At 38.1% G+C, this 22038-nt stretch overlaps 1 protein-coding gene across 11 annotated transcripts in view; it reads left to right on the forward strand.

Moving 5' to 3' along the window:
- The window catches only part of PJA2 (praja ring finger ubiquitin ligase 2), a 124366-nt gene extending 107716 nt beyond the window's left edge, over positions 1-16650 (forward strand). For 9 of the 11 annotated variants that reach the window (XM_065046658.1, XM_065046657.1, XM_065046659.1 and 6 more), the window contains 7 exons: positions 2506-3544; positions 5071-5256; positions 6643-6828; positions 9138-9249; positions 14280-14394; positions 14691-14803; positions 15968-16650. In XM_065046658.1, coding sequence (XP_064902730.1) covers positions 2506-3544; positions 5071-5256; positions 6643-6828; positions 9138-9249; positions 14280-14394; positions 14691-14803; positions 15968-16099 — 1883 coding nt within the window. In that variant the 3' untranslated portion in view covers positions 16100-16650. Of the gene's footprint in view, positions 1-2505; positions 3545-5070; positions 5257-6642; positions 6829-9137; positions 9250-9744; positions 10763-14279; positions 14395-14690; positions 14804-15967 lie in introns of those variants that run through there. The other 2 variants (XR_010469110.1, XM_065046665.1) reach the window with 2 other exon arrangements.
- The last annotated feature ends 5388 nt before the right edge of the window (positions 16651-22038 follow it).

Genomic DNA, 22038 nt, shown 5'->3' on the forward strand with positions numbered 1-22038 from the left:
GCCAAAAGGGCCAACAGCATCCTGGCTTGTATCAGGAATAGTGTGGCCAGCAAGCTAGGGAAGTGGTTGTTCCACTGTACTCAGCATTGGTGAGGCCCCACCTTGAATACTGTGTTTTGTTTTGGCCCCCTCAGTACAAGAGAGACATTGATGTGCTAGAGAGAGTGCAGAGAAGGGCAATGCAGCTGGTGAAGGATCTGGAGCACAAGTCCTATTTGGAGCAGTTGAGGGAACTGGAACCTGGAGAAAAGGAGGCTGAGGGGAGACCTTATTGCTGTCTACAACTGCCTGAAAAGAGGTGGTAGCATGGAGGGCTTGGTCTCCTCTCCCAAGTAGTAAGTGATAGAACAAGGGGAAATGGCCCCATGTTGCACCAGGGGAGGTTTAGATTGCATATTAGGAAAAAATTATTCACTATAAGGGTTGTCAGGTGTTGGAACAGGCTGCTTGGGGAAGTGGTGGAGTCACTATTCCTGGAGGCGTTTAAAAGACACATAGATGAGGTTCTTAGGGACATGGTTTAGTGCTAGACTTGGCAGTGTTAGGTTTACAGTTAGATTTGATGATCTTAAAGGTCTTTTCCGGCTGAAGTGATTCTATAAAGTAGCTTTTTTTTCCTCCTTTTATAAACTATTTTGTATTGCTTTATCTTCCTAGTTTTCTTTTTTTTTTTAATAATAGGGTAGAGCTAATTAGACTTTGGCATATACCATTGCTCCTTGGAGACTGTTATGTGATGTAGATCATCTTGGAGTGTTTTAATTTTTTGTAATTTTAACACTTTCATCTAGTTAAAGATTTACTTCCTGTAAGGCAGTGTTGACTCTTGCAGAGATCTTCCTTCTGTCTCTGTAATGCTACCATCTCTCTTGTTTCAGTTCCTCAGAAATGAGCATGCTGTTATTTTAGGGGTAGTAAGAAATATGCAGTTTGTAGTGTATTATCTCCTTTTTCTTAATGCAATTGCTTTGTATATAAATTCTGAGTGACTAATTTTCTATATTAAATCGAATAACACAATGCCTTTCCTTTCATATTTTCCTTTTATATTTGGTTGTGCCTTTTTTTTTGTAACCATGAGTCTTCTAATTTCTTTGAGAAATATTTTGGATTGCTTTATTTCCCTTACCTCAACTAGGTTACCTTTTTTCCCAGTCAATACTTATTTTTTGATAGGTGGATACTGCCTCAAACATGCTGCAAATTTCCTTGCTAATTGACTTGACATTTTATATATACAGCTAAGTGACTGTGTAAGATGGGGAGGACGTATCCTTAGAAATACTGAAAATCTGACTGGACTTGGTCCTTGACTGTGTGTGAGCAAGAAGGGTGGACTGGGTGATCTCTAGAGGAGCCTGCCTGCCATCCTCAGCTGTTAGCAATTTTGTGAAGGACATTTAAGTTTTTAATTACATAAAATGTAATGTTACAGTATTGCTTCCTGCAAGACAGACCCCTAGTGCTGAGAGGCACAGCTGTCTTAAGAGTTCAGTGCCATGAGTTCACCCACCTAGGTATGAATTTACTATTTAGATTAGATTCCTTTTTTTTCCCTTTTTTTTTTAACCCTGCAATACTGATTGTACATGGTTTTCTACCTCTGTCTGGTTTTCAAGTAACATGCTAGGGAATTGCTTCAGTTAACAATGTGGATGGGTTGGTTTTTTTTTGTCTAGTAGTTAAGTTTCCAAATCTCTTAATAACAACTTAAAAAAATTAAGTACGCTCATCAAGTTATGCAAGCCATTGTGTGTTCAAAAATAGTTTGGACTATTGCCTTGGTTAGGAGTTTACAAATTACTTTAACTAAGCATAAATTTAGTAGCAGCAGGATAGATGTTTTTACCTTCTTTAACTCTTGCTGCTGGATTTGATATTTATTGCCCCTTTACGGAAGAGGTGTTCAAGTGTAATATAACCAAACCAAATTTGGGATGGTGGTAACTACTGACTACAATTCCAGATTAATCCCTGCTATTATTTTCTTATGAGGAGTTGCACTCACAGCTGCACATACAAAATATTGTACTATTAGTATGTAATTTATAGTAGCAATAAATGCCTTTACCTATGTGTGGCAGGACATTCAGCTTAGCCAGTTAATGAACGAACAGACCAATTTTTAACTTGTGGAAGAAAATGTAGCTTTTTTTTAAATCTTCTAGTGTTTTTTTTTCAGGTTTACAGTTCTAATCTTAATTACCTTTTATATAAACAATGTAAAATGCTGTTTATGAACATGTTCCTTTAATACTTATTTTTTTCTGTCACAGGCTGAGCTAATTTGTATCATTTAGATCTATTTATATATACTTAGTTTATATAAATGAGAACATAAATATATCAGTGAAGAATTACTGCATCTCTGGTAAATGTTTCTCTCTAATCAAATACCACTGCAGTCCTAGTGAACTGTCCTTTCTTTTTCGTGAGTAGTTGTTGTAGATGAGAATCTTTTATTTTATTTTATTTTTTATTATTCCAATGCATTCTTTCTTACAGCTCTCCGTGAAGGTTCCAGTCCATTGGTTCAAGTTTCTTCTGGTTTATTAGATGACCCTTTGTTAGAAAATACTGAAACTGAAGAACTCGCATGCCGAAGTGTATCAAACCGAACCTCTGAAGCAAACACATCTCCATTTTGTCTGTTCTCCTTTGGTCTGGAAGGCAACCGAATCTCAAGGAACTTTATGAATTCTTACGGACATTCTGAGGACCTTGCAGAATACATGTCTGGAAGACATAATGATTTGAATGGTCAAAATGGAATTGCTTTTGTAAATATTGACTCTTATGAGCCAGATAGCAGTGATGGAGAAGAAGCATGTGCATTTCAGAAAACACTAGATGATGTGGTTTCACAGGTAGTAAAAGAATCTGTGCCTGATTCTGGCATGCTGTCCTCATTATCAGCTCTCAACCAATGTGTTTCCAGAGAATGTTGTGAAGAAGCAGGATTAATGCCTTTAGTGAGATGTTTTGGCACAGATTCAGACTTGGCATGTCCAAACAACAGGCCATTTAAATCTTCTGCTGAAGATGAGGGTATACCAAAAAGTAACTGGGGTGGCACCAATCATGAAACACAGCAGATACAAAATATAGTGGATGTTGAAATCAGAACCCCAATAGCAATTGCTAATATATTAAATATCAATGATAGAAAGACTGAACAAGGAAATTCATCAGAGCTAGTAGTGAGACCTAAAATAAGAATGGACAGTACTGAAAACCACTTGGAGAGAGGGAGTCTTCTCCCTTATGACGATGAAGAGGAAAGTGGTTCCTGGAGGAGAACTGAAATTGCTGAAGCCCAAAATGGCTGTGCTGAGTATGCCTGGAGAAACAGCAAACAAGAGCTGAGTTCTGGTGTGTTTTTTGAGTCAAGACAGTGTGAAGGTCACCAAAATAATATAGAAATAGACCTAAGGAAAAATTCAGCAGCTCAAGAACTAATAAATATTCAAGACAATGACAGTTCTTGGGATGAGTTTGAGGACTGCAGCGGACACTTCTCAATGTCCCACAAAGATGAAGACAGGTAAAAACTTTGTTTTTATGTGTATATTAGTATTGAATTATTTGTTTTGTGTGAATCTGAATAATTTGTTAGCAGATGGGACAAAAAATCTCAAGCAATTTCAGAATATGATCAGATAACAAGATGCTAACTTTTCCTTTCAGTTCTCTGTCACCCTTCTGGTTTAAGTTATTGTTTGTGGATAAACTTTAAAGAGAACCAATTTGGCTAACATAGAATATAATTGTCAACTGTGGTGGAAAACATTCCTGAATTGTAAAATAGAGAACTAAAATGAGATATTTGAATATTTGGGCTAGTCTTACAATGTGCTTAGACATTAAAAACAAACCAACCAACCACCACCACCACCACCCCCCCCCCGCCCCGGAAACAAACAAACAAAACAAAAACGAAAAAACAAAGCACACAAACAAAACCAAAAAACACCCAAACAAAAGGTTCTAAAATGGCAGTTTTCAGCTTTAGTTGGTGCAACTTAAATTGCATTAGACTGTGTGTCAGAATTTAACAGATATGATTTCTGGTGTAAAGTAATACTTTAAAATAACCCAAAGTTAATTAATATTTTCATATCCATCACTTTCCCTAATTGTGTAAATTGTGATGGAAGAATATTTTCCTGCTTCAAAATAAAATGCTTCCATATCTTCCATGCTTTGATGCACAGCCATTCTGGGTTTAGCAGATTGAAAACTGAGCTGCAGGTGTTGTGGATTGCTGTGTAAGATGTACCCTGAGCGTGTTTGCTGTTCACATATTATTAGTTTTCTATAACTTTTTGAAGTGACACCACTAGCTGACTGTACTTCGAATTTTGGTAGGTGTCAACTCTCACCATTAGTATTGAGAGAACTTTGTAAGTGGTATTACCAATGGTAGCAGTAGGTAAGTTCATCCTTGAGATTCTGGTAAAGTCACTACTATTTTTAAGCTGCCCACAACTTGTTATTTACTGCCCTTTTCTGTGTGATGGCTGAGCTAATTCTGTTTGAAAAGCTCCCTGTCATTCATTTGGGAAAATGAATGACATAGTTTAAACTAAGTCACCCGTTGTATCTTTGTATGATTAAAAAAAGGACTGCTGTATAGGGTTTAGAGGTTATGAGAACTTTGTTTTGTTCTAGGGAAGGCCAACATTGCTTATCATTTCTTAAATGAGTATTAGTGTTCTCAGTGTCACTGCTGGTGTTCTCTCTTTGTGTGCTTGGAGAAAAATGTGTGTAGTGAGTCTGGGTTTATATTCCTGAGTTGTTTCATGTACTCTGCAAATGTGGAGTGGGAAGAGCTAAACATTTTTGCAAAGTGGGATAGGCAGAATTATTTCTTGGGATTTTTTTAAATCAGCTCTTTATGTATATTTCCCTTGTAATAAATTATAAATAGACTATTTTTTCTAGGAGAAATTCATTTTGTACTATATTGAGAGCAATGTTCATAGAAATGCGGGAAATCGCAGAATATTTGTTCTCTTTCCTCTGAAGCAGTGTTTAAATTAATACCTTGTTGCCTTGTTTAAATTGCAGCTCAGATTGCAGTGATGGAGAATGGTCTGCAGCTGTGCTTACCTATTTTACTGCTACTGAGAGAGGCCAGTCCTCAAGTGATGAGAGCTGGGAGACTGTCCCAAGCAAAGAGGAATGTAGGCTGGAAGTGCAGAGCAGCAGCAGTGGTGTAGAAGAGAAGAACACAGACTTCTGTTACCAAGGACGGTAGGGTTTTGTTTTATTAGCCAAGTTCCTGTAAATTCTGACAATCAGCAGTAGCACTTTATCCGTGTGACACTACACAGAATAACAAATTCTAAAAGTTACTATGCTAGCAGTAATCAACTTGCCTTAATCAAAATAATCTGAGTAGTTGTATTTCAAATCAGGAAAAAAAATATGTCATGCAAACAATTCTATGAATGACACAGAAATAATGGGAGAGCATTGACTTGTAGTGTCAATAGGGATAATAGGCTGGTTATACTGACTTTAAAAAGCTGGAGTAGTCAACTTAATTGTAAAGACATGTATGTTACATGCATATCATCTGATACTGCTTAGTACTCCTTGCAAAGCAGTTGTTTTTCTTTGTTTTATTGCTTCTCATTCTACTGTTGCTCTTTATTCTGCAGCCCTATCAGTGATTAAACTTGAACTACTTGGTAGTTGAGAATTATTTTTCCAGTCATTCAGTACTTTACTTTATAAAATATATCTGCCTTTGTGGCAAAGCAGAATCTGTAGCTATAAATAGCTGAGTAAAGATTTTTTTTTTTCTGAAAAATCTAGTGTTGACCTTGTAGCCTTAGTTTAGGTCTTTATAAAGCAATAAGCCATGCCTAAGTGTTCTTTCAGCTTTTACTGTTAGGTTGACAGTACCTATTACCAAGCAGTCCAGGTTGCTATTGCTGCTTTTTTACTATCACTCTCTCTTGAGGTTTGGTGAATTAGTATGGCATTATGAAAACTCTTCTGTTTCAAAACAACAACAATGGAGATATGTACTCTTTAGCTTTCTTTCATGTGAACAGACTGCAAAGGTACCCATTTCTAATATGATTCCTGTTTATTTGCCCTTCGAAAAGGAAAGTGGGACTCACAGCCTCATGGCTCTAAACATCCAGGTGACTTGTGTTCCTCTAGGTAATGCAGTAATGAGAGGAGTCTTTCTTCTTATGCAATTAGCTTCTCTTGCAAATAGTATCTCTTAGCACTCAGGCCAGGCTTTCCCATTAAGGGTGTTCCAGGGTGTCAAGAGAGCCTTTCTTTTAGTGCCTTTAGAAACTTGTAGATGAATAAGAATCTTCAGTGCCAACTTTACTGGCCCTGTCAGGGGTAGTGCCTGTACCAGAGAAAATGCAAAGCAAGGTACTTACTGTACTGCTGGCCTTGAGCATTAGACAGATGATTCTGCAATAGAATCATGGGAGTCTGGAGCCGATACCACTGGGAGTTTGTTGGGTTTTTTGAAGAGCAAGTGCTGCATTCCTAACCTGTGGCTGCAGTCTGGGAAACATGCAACTTTAGCCTGTGTAAGATGTGTTGCTTCCATGTGTTCATAAATTCTCTGATATCTTAAGTTTTAGCTTTTAATTTATTTATTTGAAGGGAACAGACATTATTGGAGGAAGGAGAAATTCCTTGGTTACAGTACCGTGAAGAAGTAGAAAGTAGCAGTGATGAGGAAAATGATACAGTTAGTGATTTTGTGCATCTTGGGTTCTTCCTGTTGGATGGAAATAACAACCTTGAGGATGACTTCAGTGTGAGTGAAGACCTGGATGTGGAGTGGAGGTATGCCTTTGATAGCTTTCAACATTAATTTCAGAGGTTTAGTAGTTACTGTTGTGCTTTATATGAAAGATGTCAAAAATAGTCATGGTTATCAGTATGCACTTGCTTCAAAGTATGAGAATCTGAGTTTTAAGTCTTAAGGTACTTCAAGTGCTGTGTGTCTTCTAATGAGAGAAAAAGGATGTAGATTTGCCAAACTACACTGTGATCTGAGAAAATCCTAGTGCACTAAATATTCAAGGGATGGGTGTACTTTTCAATTAGTTTTTAAGATGGTAAGTATAGTGGAAGTATAACAGAAGTAAACCAATATGAATAACTGACATTCAAGTCTGCTATTTTATATTTGGTCTTTTCATCTTTTGCAACTGGCGTGGATATTAGTATCTCAAAGAAAAATAAAATAGGGTTATATGTGCTTACCTAATATCGTAATTTTGAGTGCTTCACTGGTATTTTGTCCTTGTGAAGTTAAATTGTGAAACAGCTGCCAAGTGATGAACTGTGACACACAATATAATCAAAATTGGAATGCTCTTTGTGAAACAAGCTTAATAGTGTACATATGAAATTTATTGGCTGAACTTTTATGCCATTTTACTCTGGAGTGGTCAACAGTAAAAGCTCCCATTATGTTCTTATGAGGTCTGTGTTGTGTAGAGTGTACCACTGTACTGGGGGCAGGTGCAGGCAGGTGGGCTGCAGCAGGTGGGCAGCCTCTGAGACAAGGCTGGGGCTGCCCTGTGTGGGACACAGCTGGTTCCAGGCAGCTCCAGTGGACCCACTGCAGGGTGGTACCTTGGGGGAGGTGTTTCAGAAAGGGTAAAAAATGCCACACAGCAGGGTGTGAGACAGGAGTGTGGAAGATGTGAGAGAAACAACCCTGCACACATCATGATGAAAGAAGGACAAGGAGTTGCTCTGCAGCTCATGGGAGGGATCCCACACTAGAGCAGGGGAACAGTGTGAGGAGGAAGAATTGGCAGAGAGGAACTGCTGTAGACTGACCACAACTGCTGTTCCTTGTCCCTCTGCCCTTCTTGGGTTAGGGGGCATAGAGAAGTCAGGAATGAAGGAGTGAAGTTGAGCCTGGGAAGAAAGAGGAGCAAGGGGGAGGTGTTTTAGTTTTTGTTGTTTTCTCACCATCCAAATCCATTTTTGAGAATAAATTTATAGAATCATAGAACAGTCTAGGTTGGAAGTGACCTCAAAAGATCATCCAATTCAACCTTTCATTTAAATTAAGGTTCCCCCTTAGGCTGAACCTGTTTTGTCTGTGATGGTGATTGGTGAGTGATCTCCCGGTCTTTGTCTTGATCCATGACATTTTAGTCTTATTTATGTGACTGTCAAGTTGAGTTGGGGGTGTGGGAGAGCAACTTGCAGCCAGCCAAGGTCAACACAACATAAGCATCTCATGAGAGTATATTCACACAGTTGTTAACAGGTGATGTGCAGTAGTTTGATGTACCTAGCCCTCATGTTATAGAATCGTAGAGTCATTTTGGTTGGAAGAGATCCTCAGGATAACAGAGTCCATTCGTAACTTAACCTAACTCTAGCACTAAACCGTGTCCCTAAAAACCTCATCTATATGCCTTTTGAACACCTCCAGGGATACTGACTTTACCACTTCCCTGGGCAGCCTGTTCCAATGCCTGACAACCCTTATAGTGAAGAATTTTTTCCTAATATCCAATCTAAACCTCCCCTGGCACAACTTGAGGCCATTTCCTCTTGTCTTATCACCTACTACTTGGGAGAAGAAACCAACACCCTCCATGCTACAACCTCCCTTCAGGTAGTTGTAGACAGTTACAAGGTTCCGCCCTCAGCCTCCTTTTCTCCAGGCTAAACAGCTCCAGTTCCCTCAAACACTTGTCATTGGACTTGTGCACCAGACCCCTCACCAGCTTCATTGTCCTCCTCTGCATTCTCTGTAGTACCTCAATCCCCTCATCCAGACCATTGATAAAGAGATTAAACAGAACTGGCCCCAATACTGAGCCCTGGGGAACACCACTCGTGACCAGCCACCAACTGAATTTGGCTGCGTTTCCCACAACTCTTTGGGCCCAGCCCTCCAGCCAGTTCTTTATCCATTGCAGAGTACACCCATTCAGGCCATGAGCTGCAGCTTCTCCAGGAGAATGCTGTGGGATATGGTGTCAAAGGCCTTACTGAAGTCTAAGCACATAACATCCACAGCCTTTCTCTCATCTACCAGTTGTGTCACCTTGTCATAGGAGATCAGGTTGTTACTGTTTACTTTGAACTGAAACCCATTTTTCCTAACTCATGTTTTTCAGTCTACTTGATGAGTTCGGTGATGGCCTAGGACTTGCTCAAGCAATTCCTTACATGGATCCTCAGTTTCTGACGTTTACGGCACTAGAGCGACGGTTACGAGAAGCTATGGAGGTATTAAAATATTCTTGGTGGTATATAATCAGTGATATTCTGACATAAGTTTTTACTATTGAATACATTTTCAGCATCATCTGAAAATCAGTGTTAGGGAATAAGAAACTTCCTTAACAATCAGGAGAGTCAGGGAAAAAGTTTACTGTTTTACCTTGAAGTTTCAGGTCTGCAAGCCTGGAAATAAATGTTGGAAGTTCCTTTTAGTGAGGTAGTGTGGGAAGTCATTGGTCAGTGATACTCCTCTTATAATATTATTGTAGTTCCTCTTAAAGGAAAAAATACTGATTTCTACTGGTATACACATATGCCATTCAAAATATTCTAATGAATGTTGCCAGATTCCCTACATAAAAAAGGGAAGTTCATACCTGGCGCTGTGCCTATGAATTGTCCCAGCGTTTATGGTTTGTGTTGAGTTAGTTGGTGATTTTGATGGTGTGTTTTTTGTGTGTGTGTTTTGTTTATTCATTTTTTTTCTCTTTTTTTTTTTAGGGGGATGTATGTTTAGGTTGTTTGTTTTTATTGCAACAGTAAAATTGGATGTTTTTATTCTTCAGTAGAAGACTTTTCTTTGTTTGACTCCATGCATTTTAAATTCAGAATAGAACCAACCAAACCATAAACCAACCAACCACAGATCAAAACCAAAACAACAACAACAAACCACCATCCAAAAGCAAAGAAGCCTTTTATCTTGTTCTAATCTCACTTCATTTGTCTGGCTTTTTTTTTTTTTTTTGCAGAGCATTTGTTATTAAGAACCACCATGGTATGATCTTTGTCTTTTCTGTGTTACATGATGTTGGTCACTGTCAGAGTGAATATTGAGCTAGCTGAAATTCAGTTTGATGCAATGTGACAATTTTTGCACTTCAAGAAATCTCTTGCAGGGTGTTTGTTAAAATAAGAGTTGAATGATGTGTAGGCATATAGTATGGTGTTGAAACAATTCAGTGTTTTGCATGTGACATAAGTTTAAGTGGAGTTTGACTACTAGCTCCTAGCTAAAAGGGTTGAATAGGACAGACTGTATGTCATAGTGTGCTTGCAGACAAAATACCAAGAATGATTTAAAATGTTTTCTAAAGCTTACAGTCAGTGGAACAAGCGTAGATTTTTTTTCCTTTGGGATATCTGCAAAAGAAATGATTTTGTGAATAAACATCATGGGGATTTTGCAAGGGCATAGAATGGTTGTTCCCTGCAGTTAGTAGTCATTCATTTTCCAGATATTTTGCATCCCCCAAGGAAGGTCAGCATTATTCATGATCGAGTAACGTAATGCATAGTGTGCACTACTGTTGTCAGGCTGATGCGTAAAAGCAATCCTCAGTGGCTATGTTGGTGACTACAAAGGTAGTTATTCTCTGGTACCTGTGGTACAGGTCACTGTGGATGTTAAACAAGAATGAAAACCAATTCTCTTAATTTGAATTAGCAGAAAATGATAACTGAGTAATAAAAGGAACAGCTGTATTGACTGTGACTAAGTGGACAACACAGGATTTGGGTAAGAATTATGACTATTTCTTCCAAATATCAAGCAGATTATATAGAGCACCTCTTTCCAGCGTGAAGATGGTTACTATAATTGTATGGAAAATACGAGCAAGGATTACCAAAAACTGTTTGTTTATCTTATGCAATATTGCAAGTATTTCTGCAAGTTGAGAGAAAGCAAAAATGGCTCTGTAATGTCTGTCTATCCAGAATTAATTCTGTTTGCTGAGATCCTGTCTTTTAGTGACTACAGCAAGATGTGGATGGGATCAGGATGTAATGTTTTCTGCTTTATAGAAAGTAAGACTTGCAAATGTCTAGTCCAGTTTAATCTTTTAATAGAATATGATGTGACCCTGTAACTGATTGGCTTAACACAGACTAGGAACTTATATTTCTGGAAGGACTTTCAGAACAGCCTTTAAACACAATTTCCCTGGTTTTCAGACAATTGTAGATGATGTTGAAGTATGTTCTACACATTTAAAAATGTAAAATCTTTAATTGAAACAGTAAATACAGTCTTACAAAGCCTTCCTTATCCTTGGTACTGTGGTCACAGTGCCTCTTCAGATATCATATATGTGGCAAACAGCATTTTAATTTAAAATAATTTTTCTTAAAAAGCAAACTGAACTAACTTTTCAACTTTGGGTAAGAGACAGTGCCAAGAGTCTTTGCTTTCTGATAGAAAACTCAATTTCTGATTTTTCCATTTATAGGGTACATAGAAAATGTTTGTAATATGACAATTTCTTCTGTAGTTTCTTGCAACTGTATGTATGAATCAAATAGGGAATTAAAATTAGTGTGAAGGGGTATCTTAGTAACTAAGGTCAAAGAGATCACGCTTGAGAGCTTTTTGAAAGAACTGAGAACAGAAGCTGGCTTTCTTCCTCATGATTGGTACTTTATGCTCCTCATCCCTCTCCCCAAGAGCAAAGGAGGTGATGTCATCTGCTCTTGATGTAGTTCATCTTGTTTTGAGATCAGAACTTGTTCTGGTTTTGCTGGGCATTTTTTGCAGGATAGTTAGGTTTGTTTCACCGAATACCTTTCCTGCTTGTTCTACTGCTTTTGTTTTCACCTTCCAGAGCCTTCTGCTTGCTCGTGTATTTTCTTTCTCTGTTTGGACAACTAAACCCCAAGCTGGTTTGTCACTTTGCAGTTACATAGTATCTATATATTTATAGTTTGCTTTCTAGCAGGCCAGTTGTTGCCAGTTATACTATTTTGGTATTTATATATGGCATGCAATATACCTCAGCATTTGCTTTGATTTTACATAGTAGTATTTTTTTCACCAGAGGTTTGGTAATGGAGAAGTCTGAACTTTTGACTAGCTTTAAGTATGATTCTGATTTGATAAACACAATTGATTGAGTTTAATTATAACATTATTAATAATCTAATGACCATGACTTTATTCAACCTGTTATTGATGTACTTCATCTACCTACTGAAGTTTCCAAAATTCTCTCACCTAAAATATTAGATTCTTTTTTACCTATAACAACATAATTTATTACGACAGTCTATTAAAGTTCAGAAAAATTTCTGAAAATTTCTCTAGCAAAATAATTCACTGTAGCTATGAAACACTTGAAAGGGATGTGACATAATGCATCCAAAATTCAAGTGTATCTTAGTGGGGGAAGACATCTGTCCCAATTAATTGTGACGCTTGGAGAGGAGAAGTAGGGAATATGTTATTATTTCTAAAAAAAAAATAAAAAAAACTACATTCTGTAGGACTCTGGCATCCTAATGTGTAATAACTTGTATGTGTGATTTATATATATATATATATTTATATATATATATATATATATTTTAAAACTTTTTACTTCCATTTGTTTAAAGGAAGTTACCTAGATGTGAGTATTTGGTTTACTTCATTAGTATAGAACAGGCTGGGTGTCTTTACAGTGTCAGTGACTTCATTTATGAATATTTCCTGTACTGATTCACACATGAGGAGCTCAAACCCCTGTAAGCTGTAGCACTCCTGTTTTTAGCAGAATCCAGCTTTTGCTTTATGGTACATGGAGCAGTAAGCAGCTGCACAAGTACTAAGAGGAAGGAAATAAAGGTATCTTTGAAGTTATAAAGTTGTAAAAGTGTCAAAACAGACATTTATTTGCTCTGGTTTGGTTTTGAACATGTGGTATTAAGCATCAGAGTAATTGTGAGGCTTTCTGGCTATGATGTTTCTTTTGTGTAGCTTTCAAAAGCAAACAATACAATGCTGTTGTAAATTGTTTTCTGTTTAAGACTGCTAATACTAGATATAGGCACAGTGGTTTGACACATGTATCACTGCATCCTTCTGTTTGCCTCGGAGCTTATTTTTCCAGCTGTAGTAGTTAATCTAAGCATAATATTTTTACCTACATATTTTTCTTAGACCATTACAGCTGTAACAAAATACCATTAGAAATACTGAAATCACTTGAATGTTAGTAAGGCAGTATTGTCTGCTGTAGCAGAATTAAATGTTTTTAAGCTGTTAAATTGGAGGAGCATACCTCTTTTGCAGGTAAACTTGGAGCTGTAGTAGGGACACTTTCTGTAAAGTTTAAGAGGAAAGACTACTGAAGATGTCTGTTTGTAATCGTGTTTATCTAGTATATTTTTGGTGTTTTAGTTAAGCCTGCGTCACAGAAGTGTCAAGTTATTTTAAACTTCTTGCCAAGGGAGTTTTGTGGCCATTAGAATTAAGATAATTTTCACGCTGATTAGAGAAGTAGTTGTACTTGAGGGCTGTGACTGGTTCATTCATTATATGAATTCAGTGCTTCTGTATCTGTGGCTCTTCAGTTTCAGTTTGTTCTGTTGTTCAGACACCTATATCTAGTACATTTCTTCGCAAATCTGAATTCTGTGTTGCTCTCTTTTTTTTCCTAATGGAGATCCTTTCATTGTCTTCGGGGTTGAATATATGATGTAAACATCAAATATGTCTTCTGTAGCATCAGAATCTTAAAAGATTTTGTGTGATGAAAAATTTAATTTTCATAAGGATGACTTCAGAGCACTATGTCTGTCTTAAGTCATTATACAGATGAGAAACATCTGTGTGGATTCTTTTATTTTCCTGAAAGCTTACCATGGTATTCTAGCCAAGGTACTCAATATTTTTGTTTGTACCAGAGTAATTCAGTAGTTGAAGGCAGGAAGCACATTGAAACTTGTGTTATCAGAAAGCAAAATGTATTTACAGTTTTGTATTAGCAAGCTTTATTACGTTTTTTTACTTGCTGCCTTTTCTAGAACTTTATAAAGTGAGCAAATGTGCATTAGAGAATGGATTGTGACTCTGTCCTAATACTTTAAGAAGGCTTAAAAACCAAGATGTTACTGTTTTGACCTTCAGTGTTGTCTTATTCCTTACATAAATGATGTAATGGTTAGTCTATCAGACATAACTTCCATTTAAGAAAGTCTACTGTTACAACTGGATTAATTTCCTTGCTTGTGTTTATATGGAATGTAAGAGAACTTCATCTCTACTCTACCCTTTTCAGACTACTCTGGCACATTTGGAGTCCCTTGGATTTGATGGTGAACAGACCTATCCACCAGCTACTAAAGAAACCATAGATTGTCTGCCACAGACTATCATCACAGATGACTACAATGGTATGGGAAATAATTAAGAATTCCACAAAGTTGTTAAGAAAATTCTTTCTGTAATACCATAGATGCAGTATTTAAACATACTTAGTGTGTCACAGGCACTGCTGTTCTAAGACCTTTTGAATCTTGAATCAGACTGAATGTAACTTTGATCAGTTTGGTAAACTAATCTTTACTGGAGTTAAGTGTGATTGTATTTTGTAATCATTGGTGATACTGTCAATAATATATCTATGTATTTTAATTTCAACTCAGATGGCAAACAAGATGGTAATTCTTTTTCTTCATCCTGGATGTAGGTCTAGAGCAGTGCACAATCTGTTTCTGTGAATATGTGAAAGATGAAATCATAACAGAGCTACCCTGTCATCATTGGTTTCACAAATCCTGTGTAACTCGTTGGTTACAGGAAGTAAGTACTAAAAGATGGGTTTTTTTTTTCAGGGAGGAGATTGAGTATTTGCATTCTTCTGGGAAGAATAGTATGTAACGCTTAAAATGTGGGATGAGATACCACGAAATAACTGGCTGTTAATTATACACACTATAGAACTAAATTCTAGTGCAAGTGAAGAAAGTAACTTATCTGTACGCACCTGAAGGGCAATTTCTTCAATAGAGGGGGTATTTTTGTGAGGAAGAACATGGTCTGCTTTTGGTAATAATGAGATGGATGAGTTATAACTTGTTTTGGTACAAGACAAGCTTTCTTCCCTGTCATCATACCTTGAAGGAAAGAAGATGGCTTTGTTTTCCCTGAGAAGAGCATAGGAACTTATCTGTCTTGAGAGTATGTCAGGCCCATTTTTGGTGACAGCTAAGGTTGGTGGGACAAGTAACTGGAATGCTTGTAGATGAAAATATTTACTGTTGGTAAATCTGTACTGGATTAGATTTCACTTTCATAATCTGTAATCACTTTCTTTCCAAGTGTCTTAAAGGTTTACATCATACTGAGACTAGACTAAAATAAGTGTATTTCATGAACTGGGGGTTTTTTCTCGCACTATTCTGTAGGCACAGTATGAGCCTGGACTTGCTAGTTCTCAGTGAGCCTACAGTGTAACACATAATTTCCTGAAGAGGTAAAAGAGAAATACTGATTCAGACTAGGAAGGTCAGATCAGAACACATCTAGCATGGGTTGCTGGTAGGTTTTTAAGGGTTTATAGAGTTGATTACTATGCTGATATTGCTTGTACTGTATTATTGTTTTTCTGCTGTCATAGTAAATTATTCTTGCTGAATTGTAGGACAAAATACTTCCTGTTAATTTGGGATGTCCTTGTTTGCATTAATCTTTGTCTCAAAAAAAAATCCCACCTGTAAAATAAATTCTTTGAGGAAGACCTTGCAGAGAGCCTGGTATATCTACTGTATAACTGGTATAAATGCAAAATGAAGCTTTCTTCTGAGATTGTTAGCTTTTTCTTAGCCTTCAGGTAGCAATCCAGTCAAATTTGACTATAAGTGCTGTTGTGAAGACATTAAATTCTTTGTAAATAACAAGCTTCAGTTCTTTAACAGCATTGAATACAAACTGTGCAAATTATCTTGTTTTCTCTTTTTTTTGCAGTCGGGAACATGCCCAGTTTGTCGTCACATGCTTGCACCTGTGCTTCTTGAAGCAAGTGCTGCAGCTGTTTCCTTTCTGCCTGGTCATGATTCCCTGTCCTCTGTTCACAGCGCTACAGGAGCTTCAGAGTAGTCTGAAATTAAATCTTTGCCACCAAAACCAAAATGTAAATTTTGCCTGTTTAATTACAATATGAAAACCATTATGTATAAAATATTATATGTAAGATACTATCTATATTATATATTTTAGTTTAGAAAGAGGGTGTGAGACTTCCTAAATTTCTTAGCTTTATTATAATAGCTTTGATTTTTCAAACTGGGAATTGGGAGAATGCACAGCCTTTTTTTTCTAGGCAGAATGTTGCTGGTAACTGAAATGTCTAAAGCTTATATTATGAAAAAAATTCAAAAAAAATAATTCATGTGGCACTTTCTTCAAGGTCTTTCAGCTACACTGGAGGTGAAGTTTATGAAAGTTACGCTTATCTGTTTTATGTGATAGAACTGAACTACTTGTTTTTGACAAAGTTAGGACCACTCTGACTTTGTAAGATGAGATGGTGTTCTGTTTTACCAGCAGTGGTAGAATTAGATTTGCCTGGAAACAAATTGCATAATGGAACAGTACTTCTTACCAGTTTGTTCTACAATAAACTTTTTCTTGATGTCAGTGCTGTTAAATTGCTGCTGTCTGATTTTTTTTTTGATGTGCTAGGACTGCTTTTAAGCTTGTGTTGCAAATGTATATGAACTATGGAACTTCAATTTTTGAAATTTTAAGTTCATAAGAAGTTGCCTCTGTAAGAGGTGGGTGACTAGTTCCTTCAGTTTGTGTTTCCATCCTGCTAATTGGGTCTCCTGCATGCATGCATGCTCTCTTTTTGAGATACATTTATATATAACAGGGTTAGGGTTGCTTTCTAATGCAGATAGAGTTAAAAATATTTTTGGCTTCTGGACTCTTGAGTCTGAAAAAGGTAGTAGAACCTTCACACACTTAATTGAAAAATACAGCTGAGTATTTGGGTAATGGTTGTAAAGTTATTCCAGAAATTTAAAAATTAGTTATGTTTCTGGTATTTGCAGTGGGTTATGTTACACTTAATGTTTTAAAGGAGAAAAGACTGGTCTCTAGAAGATATCTCTATAAATAATTCTCTAGTATATGTGAAAACATTAAGGGTCATAAAGTTATTTATTCCAGGACAGAAGGTTAATATTTGGATGTGTGTGTGCGTGTGTACTAATGGCTGCACAAAAGCTTTTCTGTGGCTGTTGGGTTGACACAATTTCTAAAATGTTGATGCATGGGAAGAATATACGAAGGCTCTAATCAAATACTCTTACAACAGCTACATACTTTTACAGTAGCTTTGAAATTAAGCTGAATTTAGCTCTTTGAAAAGTGATTTAAAAGAGGAGTCTTCTAATAGTGGCTCTCTGGCTTTTCAGTTGTGATTATGACTCCCATTGTAGTGTCTTATTTATTTACAAATAATCTTTTATTAGCAGTAAAAGACAGTAATTTTCATGTTTGAGGGACATACTCTGTGTGATGTACTTTGCAGTGTAGCTTTGTCTGCAGCAGAACAAAGAATTGGGACAGTTGCCATGAGTCTGCTCCTGAGGTTTTTAGTTATGTTATTCCAAAACTTAGTATAAGTAACACAAAATAGAATACTGGTGAAAAGTGTCAGATGTGTAGCTCCTTGATGGCTTATTTTCCTGTTTTAAAACTTTATATTCACTGAAGTAGGCATCAGAACTTAGGGAAACACAAGTAACATACACTTCTAGGCATACTTGCTGGCAGAAATCATATTAGTCCAAAAAGTGCCATAATCTTTTATATATCTGTAACAAACTACTGCTCTGGAAGGTGTGTGATCCAGATGATAAAATAATAATGCAGCCTTTAAAGGTCATGTAAGGTGCATATTTCTCTTTAAGAAAAAGTGGAAATGAAGATGTCTCACATAAACACTCAACCTTATCACCCTCATCAAGCTCCAGACAATCAAAACTGTTGCTAACACACATGGCTACCCCACCTCCTCTCCTTCCTTGCCTATCCCTTCTGAAGAGTTTATAGCCAGCCATCTAATGCAGCACTCCAGTTATGAAAATCATCCCACTGTGTTTCTGTAATGGCAACTATGTTGTAGTTTTTCTGCTGCACAATGGCTTCTCTAGCTCGTCCTCTTTCTTGCCTGTGCTGTCTGCTTTGGTGTAATACAGATGCACTTCACTGGGCTATTGATTCTGCCACCTCTTTTTAAGGAGAAGACCTAATTCCTTTGTGGCTGTTTTCAGGAACTTTTATGGTTTCTAAAACATCAATAGACCTCCTGTCTTTGCTGCCATGTGGATTTCCATCTGCTACCTCCACTGAGATGGTAGACTGAAGGAAGTCAAGAGCACATCATCCCTCAAACATTGACATCCCACCTCCAAGGCTTATCTCTAGCAAGCCTGGTTTTATCCCTTTTCTCCCTTCAAATCAAGTTTAAAGCTCTTTCAGTGAGCCCTGCTGACTCCTACATGAAGATCCTTTTCTCCCTTTGAGACAGATCTACCCTGTTACCAGCATGCCTGGTGTCATTTATACTGAATCATGATTAAAAAAAAAAATAATATTCTGCTGGTTACACCAGTTTACACTGGAGGGACAGAGGAGAACGCTTCTGCTCCTGATCAGGTAACCAGTCATCCCAAGGCCCTGAATCCCAAGCTCTTAATTGCCTTTGGACTTCTTTTTGCAACTTCATTGCTGCCTACCTGAAAAATCAATAATGGATAATAATCAGAAGGGCCAGTCAGCTGCTAGAAGTAGAAAAAAGAGGCAAAAGCTGTGAGCTGTAGTTACAAACCTGGGATGCAGGTGGAGGTGAGTGGCCAGGGGAAAGCTCTGGAGCTGGGAGCAGCAAGGGCTTCCAGAGGGGTGGATTGCCTTCGTACATTCTCCAGCCACACTCTTCTGTAGGAAGACCCTAGGGAGGTTTTTCCAGCTGTGCTCTGCCTGGCCTCAACATAAGCAGAGCAAGTGAGCTGCTTCTTTTTGCCGATATTTGTGCTAGCTGAAATAGGGTATCTGGGTAATCACAAAACCAGTTTCGGCAAAGACCTTTTTCTAGACTTTTGATGCCATGCAACATCAATGGCTTGCTTGCCTAATACAAAGCTCATTAGATTTTGTGTATGTCACCATTTAAGTAAAAGGGGAATTAAAAGATTACATTGAATTCACATTAATCATTTCTTGCTCAGAAAGCTTAGATCATGGAATCATAGAATCACTTTGGTCAGAAGAGACCCTCAGCATCATAGGGTCCAACCATAACTCCAGCACTAAACCATGTCCCTAAGAACCTCGTCTAAATGCCTTTTAAACACCTGCAGGAATGGTGACTCCACCACTTCCCCAAGCAGCCTGTTCCAATGCCTGACAACCCTTATAGTGAATAATTTTTTCCTAATATCCAGTCAGAACCTCCCCTGGTACAACTTGAGGCCATTTCCTCTTGTCCTATCAGTTGTCACTTGGGAGAAGAAACCAACACCCTCCATGCTACAACCTCCTTTCAGGTAGTTGTAGACAGCGATAAGGTCTCCCCTCAGGCTCCTTTTCTCCAGGCTAAACAGCTCCAGTTCCCTCAACCACTTGTCATTGGACTTGTGCTCCAGACCCCTCACCAGCTTCTTTGAACTCTCTCTAGTTTTTCAATGTCCTTCTCATGATGTGTGGCCCAAAACTGAAAACAGTGTTCAAGGTGGGTCCTCACCAGTGCCAAGTACAGCGGCACAATCACTTCTCTAGTCCTGCTGGCCACACTGTTCCTGATACAAGCCAGGATGCTGTTGGCCTTTTTGGCCACCTGGGCACACTGCTGGCTCATGTTCAGCTGGCTGTCAGTCAACACCCCCAGATCCTTTTCCTCCAGGCAGCTTCCCAGCCACTCTTCCCCAAGCCTGTAGCGCTGCCTGGGGTTGTTGTGACCCAAGTGCAGGACACTTGGCTTTGTTAAACCTCATACAATTGGCCTCAGCCCAATGGCCCAGCCTGTCCACATCCCTCTGTATGACCTTCCTACCCTCCAGCAGATGAACACTGCCATCCAATTTGGTGTCATTTACAAACTTAGTAAGAGTGCACTCAATCCCTTCTTCCAGAGCATTGATAAAGAGATTAAACAGAACTGGCCCCAATACTGAGCCCTGGGCAACACCACTCGTGACCAGCCACCAACTGGATTTGGCTCTGTTCCCCACAACTCTTTGGGCCCAGCCCTCCAGCCAGTTCTTTATCCATTGCAGAGTACACCCATCCAGGCCATGAGCTGCAGCTTCTCCAGGAGAATGCTGTGGGATACGGTGTCTAAGGCTTTACTGAAGTCTAAGTACACAATATCCACAGCCTTTTCCTCATCTACGAGTTGCGTCACCTTGTCATAGAAGGAGATCAGGTTGGTCAAACAGGACCTGCCTTTCATAAACCCATGTTGGCTGGGCCTGATCACTTGGCTGTCTTGTAAGTGCTGTGTGATGTTACTCAAGATCATCTGCTCCATGACCTTCCCCAGCACTGAGGTTAGACTCTAGTTCCCCGGATCCTCCTTCCGGCCCTTCTTGTAGATGGGCATCACATTTGCCAACTTCCAGTCAACTGGGACCTCCCAAGTTTGCCAAGATTGCTGGTAAATAATGGAAAGTGAGTCAGTGATCACCTCTTCCAGCTCCCTCAGCACAGTGGGTGTATCACATCTGGCCTCATAGACTTATGGGTGTCCAAGTAATGTAGCAGGTCGCTAACTATTTCACCTTGGATTATTGAGGCTTCATACTGCTCCCCATCCCTGACTTCTGGATCGGGGGGTGGGTACCTGGAGCACAACTGTTCTGACTATTAAACACTGAGGCATTTAGACTAAAACAAACAAAATAATTTGAATGGCTGGCTAGTCTTTTTTTTTTTTTTTCCTATTTCCTTTCTTAGTGAGGTGGATGTAATTAGATTTTGTGGGACACTGAGCGTATACAAAGATAGCTTTCTTTAAACGTGGGCTTGATTGATTATGGGGAGGGTGGGTTGATTAGTGAATTGTAGAACAGCTGGCAAATACTGGTGGATAAGGCTCCTTGTCCTGTGTCATACAGGAGATAAGTGGGCTGACAATCATCTCTGTACAGGCTTTAGATGTATGAACCTGATATCAAAGGTTAACCCAATGCTCAAGAGTCCTGAAGTGCTCCTGACTCTTCCTACTTTGTCATTAAAATCCTGTCCAAACAAACCAAAATGAAATTTGGTGTTTTTCAGAACCAATGGCATACAAGGCTTCAACATGAGCTCACGTCACATTTGTCACATATAGTGTAATAAAATATTTTTTTTAAAAGTTACCTTCCCTGGATTTGAAAGCAAAATCTGTCAGGTGATTTTAGGTGGAGAGAGAGGAGGATATTTTGCTGAAAAAAATGATATAATTGGTGTGGATGTAATTTCAATATACACTCCTAAAGTATATTTCCAGATGCCTTATCTTTTGCTTTGAACTTGCAATGACATCAGTCCTGAAAAGGCCCATTGTGTTTTAGTGAATTTAACCATGCTTTAACCATGACCACTATCATTATTAGCTTTTTTCTAAGACTCTATCTAATATAAATAGGTAGTGATTTATAGTTCATAGCGGGGAAGCAGGAGGAGATTAACATCTGTCCCTCAGTAACAAAATACAGACTGCAGTGCAGAAGGGAAAAAGAAAAGTTTGGTAATTTTCCAGAAATTAAAATAACAATGTGACTGTTTTGTGGCTTCTTTTCAGGCAATAATCCCATTGAAATCAGTGAACTAAAGTAATATTAAATACATTTAATTTTTTCTTCTTAGTGGTATTACTCAATGAAGCAGCATATCAGATCTTCTGAAAGCATTTATATACCACTAACTCACGGCATATGCCATTAGATTTCTTTAGCTACTCATATAATTTTAGATTGTAGCTTTTATAGTTTTGGCTGGGTAAATTCTAGAACACTTGATGAAGCATTAGGGATTGTTGTAAGTAG

The sequence above is a fragment of the Columba livia genome, chromosome Z (assembly GCF_036013475.1).
Source record: "Columba livia isolate bColLiv1 breed racing homer chromosome Z, bColLiv1.pat.W.v2, whole genome shotgun sequence".
Lineage (NCBI taxonomy): Eukaryota > Metazoa > Chordata > Aves > Columbiformes > Columbidae > Columba > Columba livia.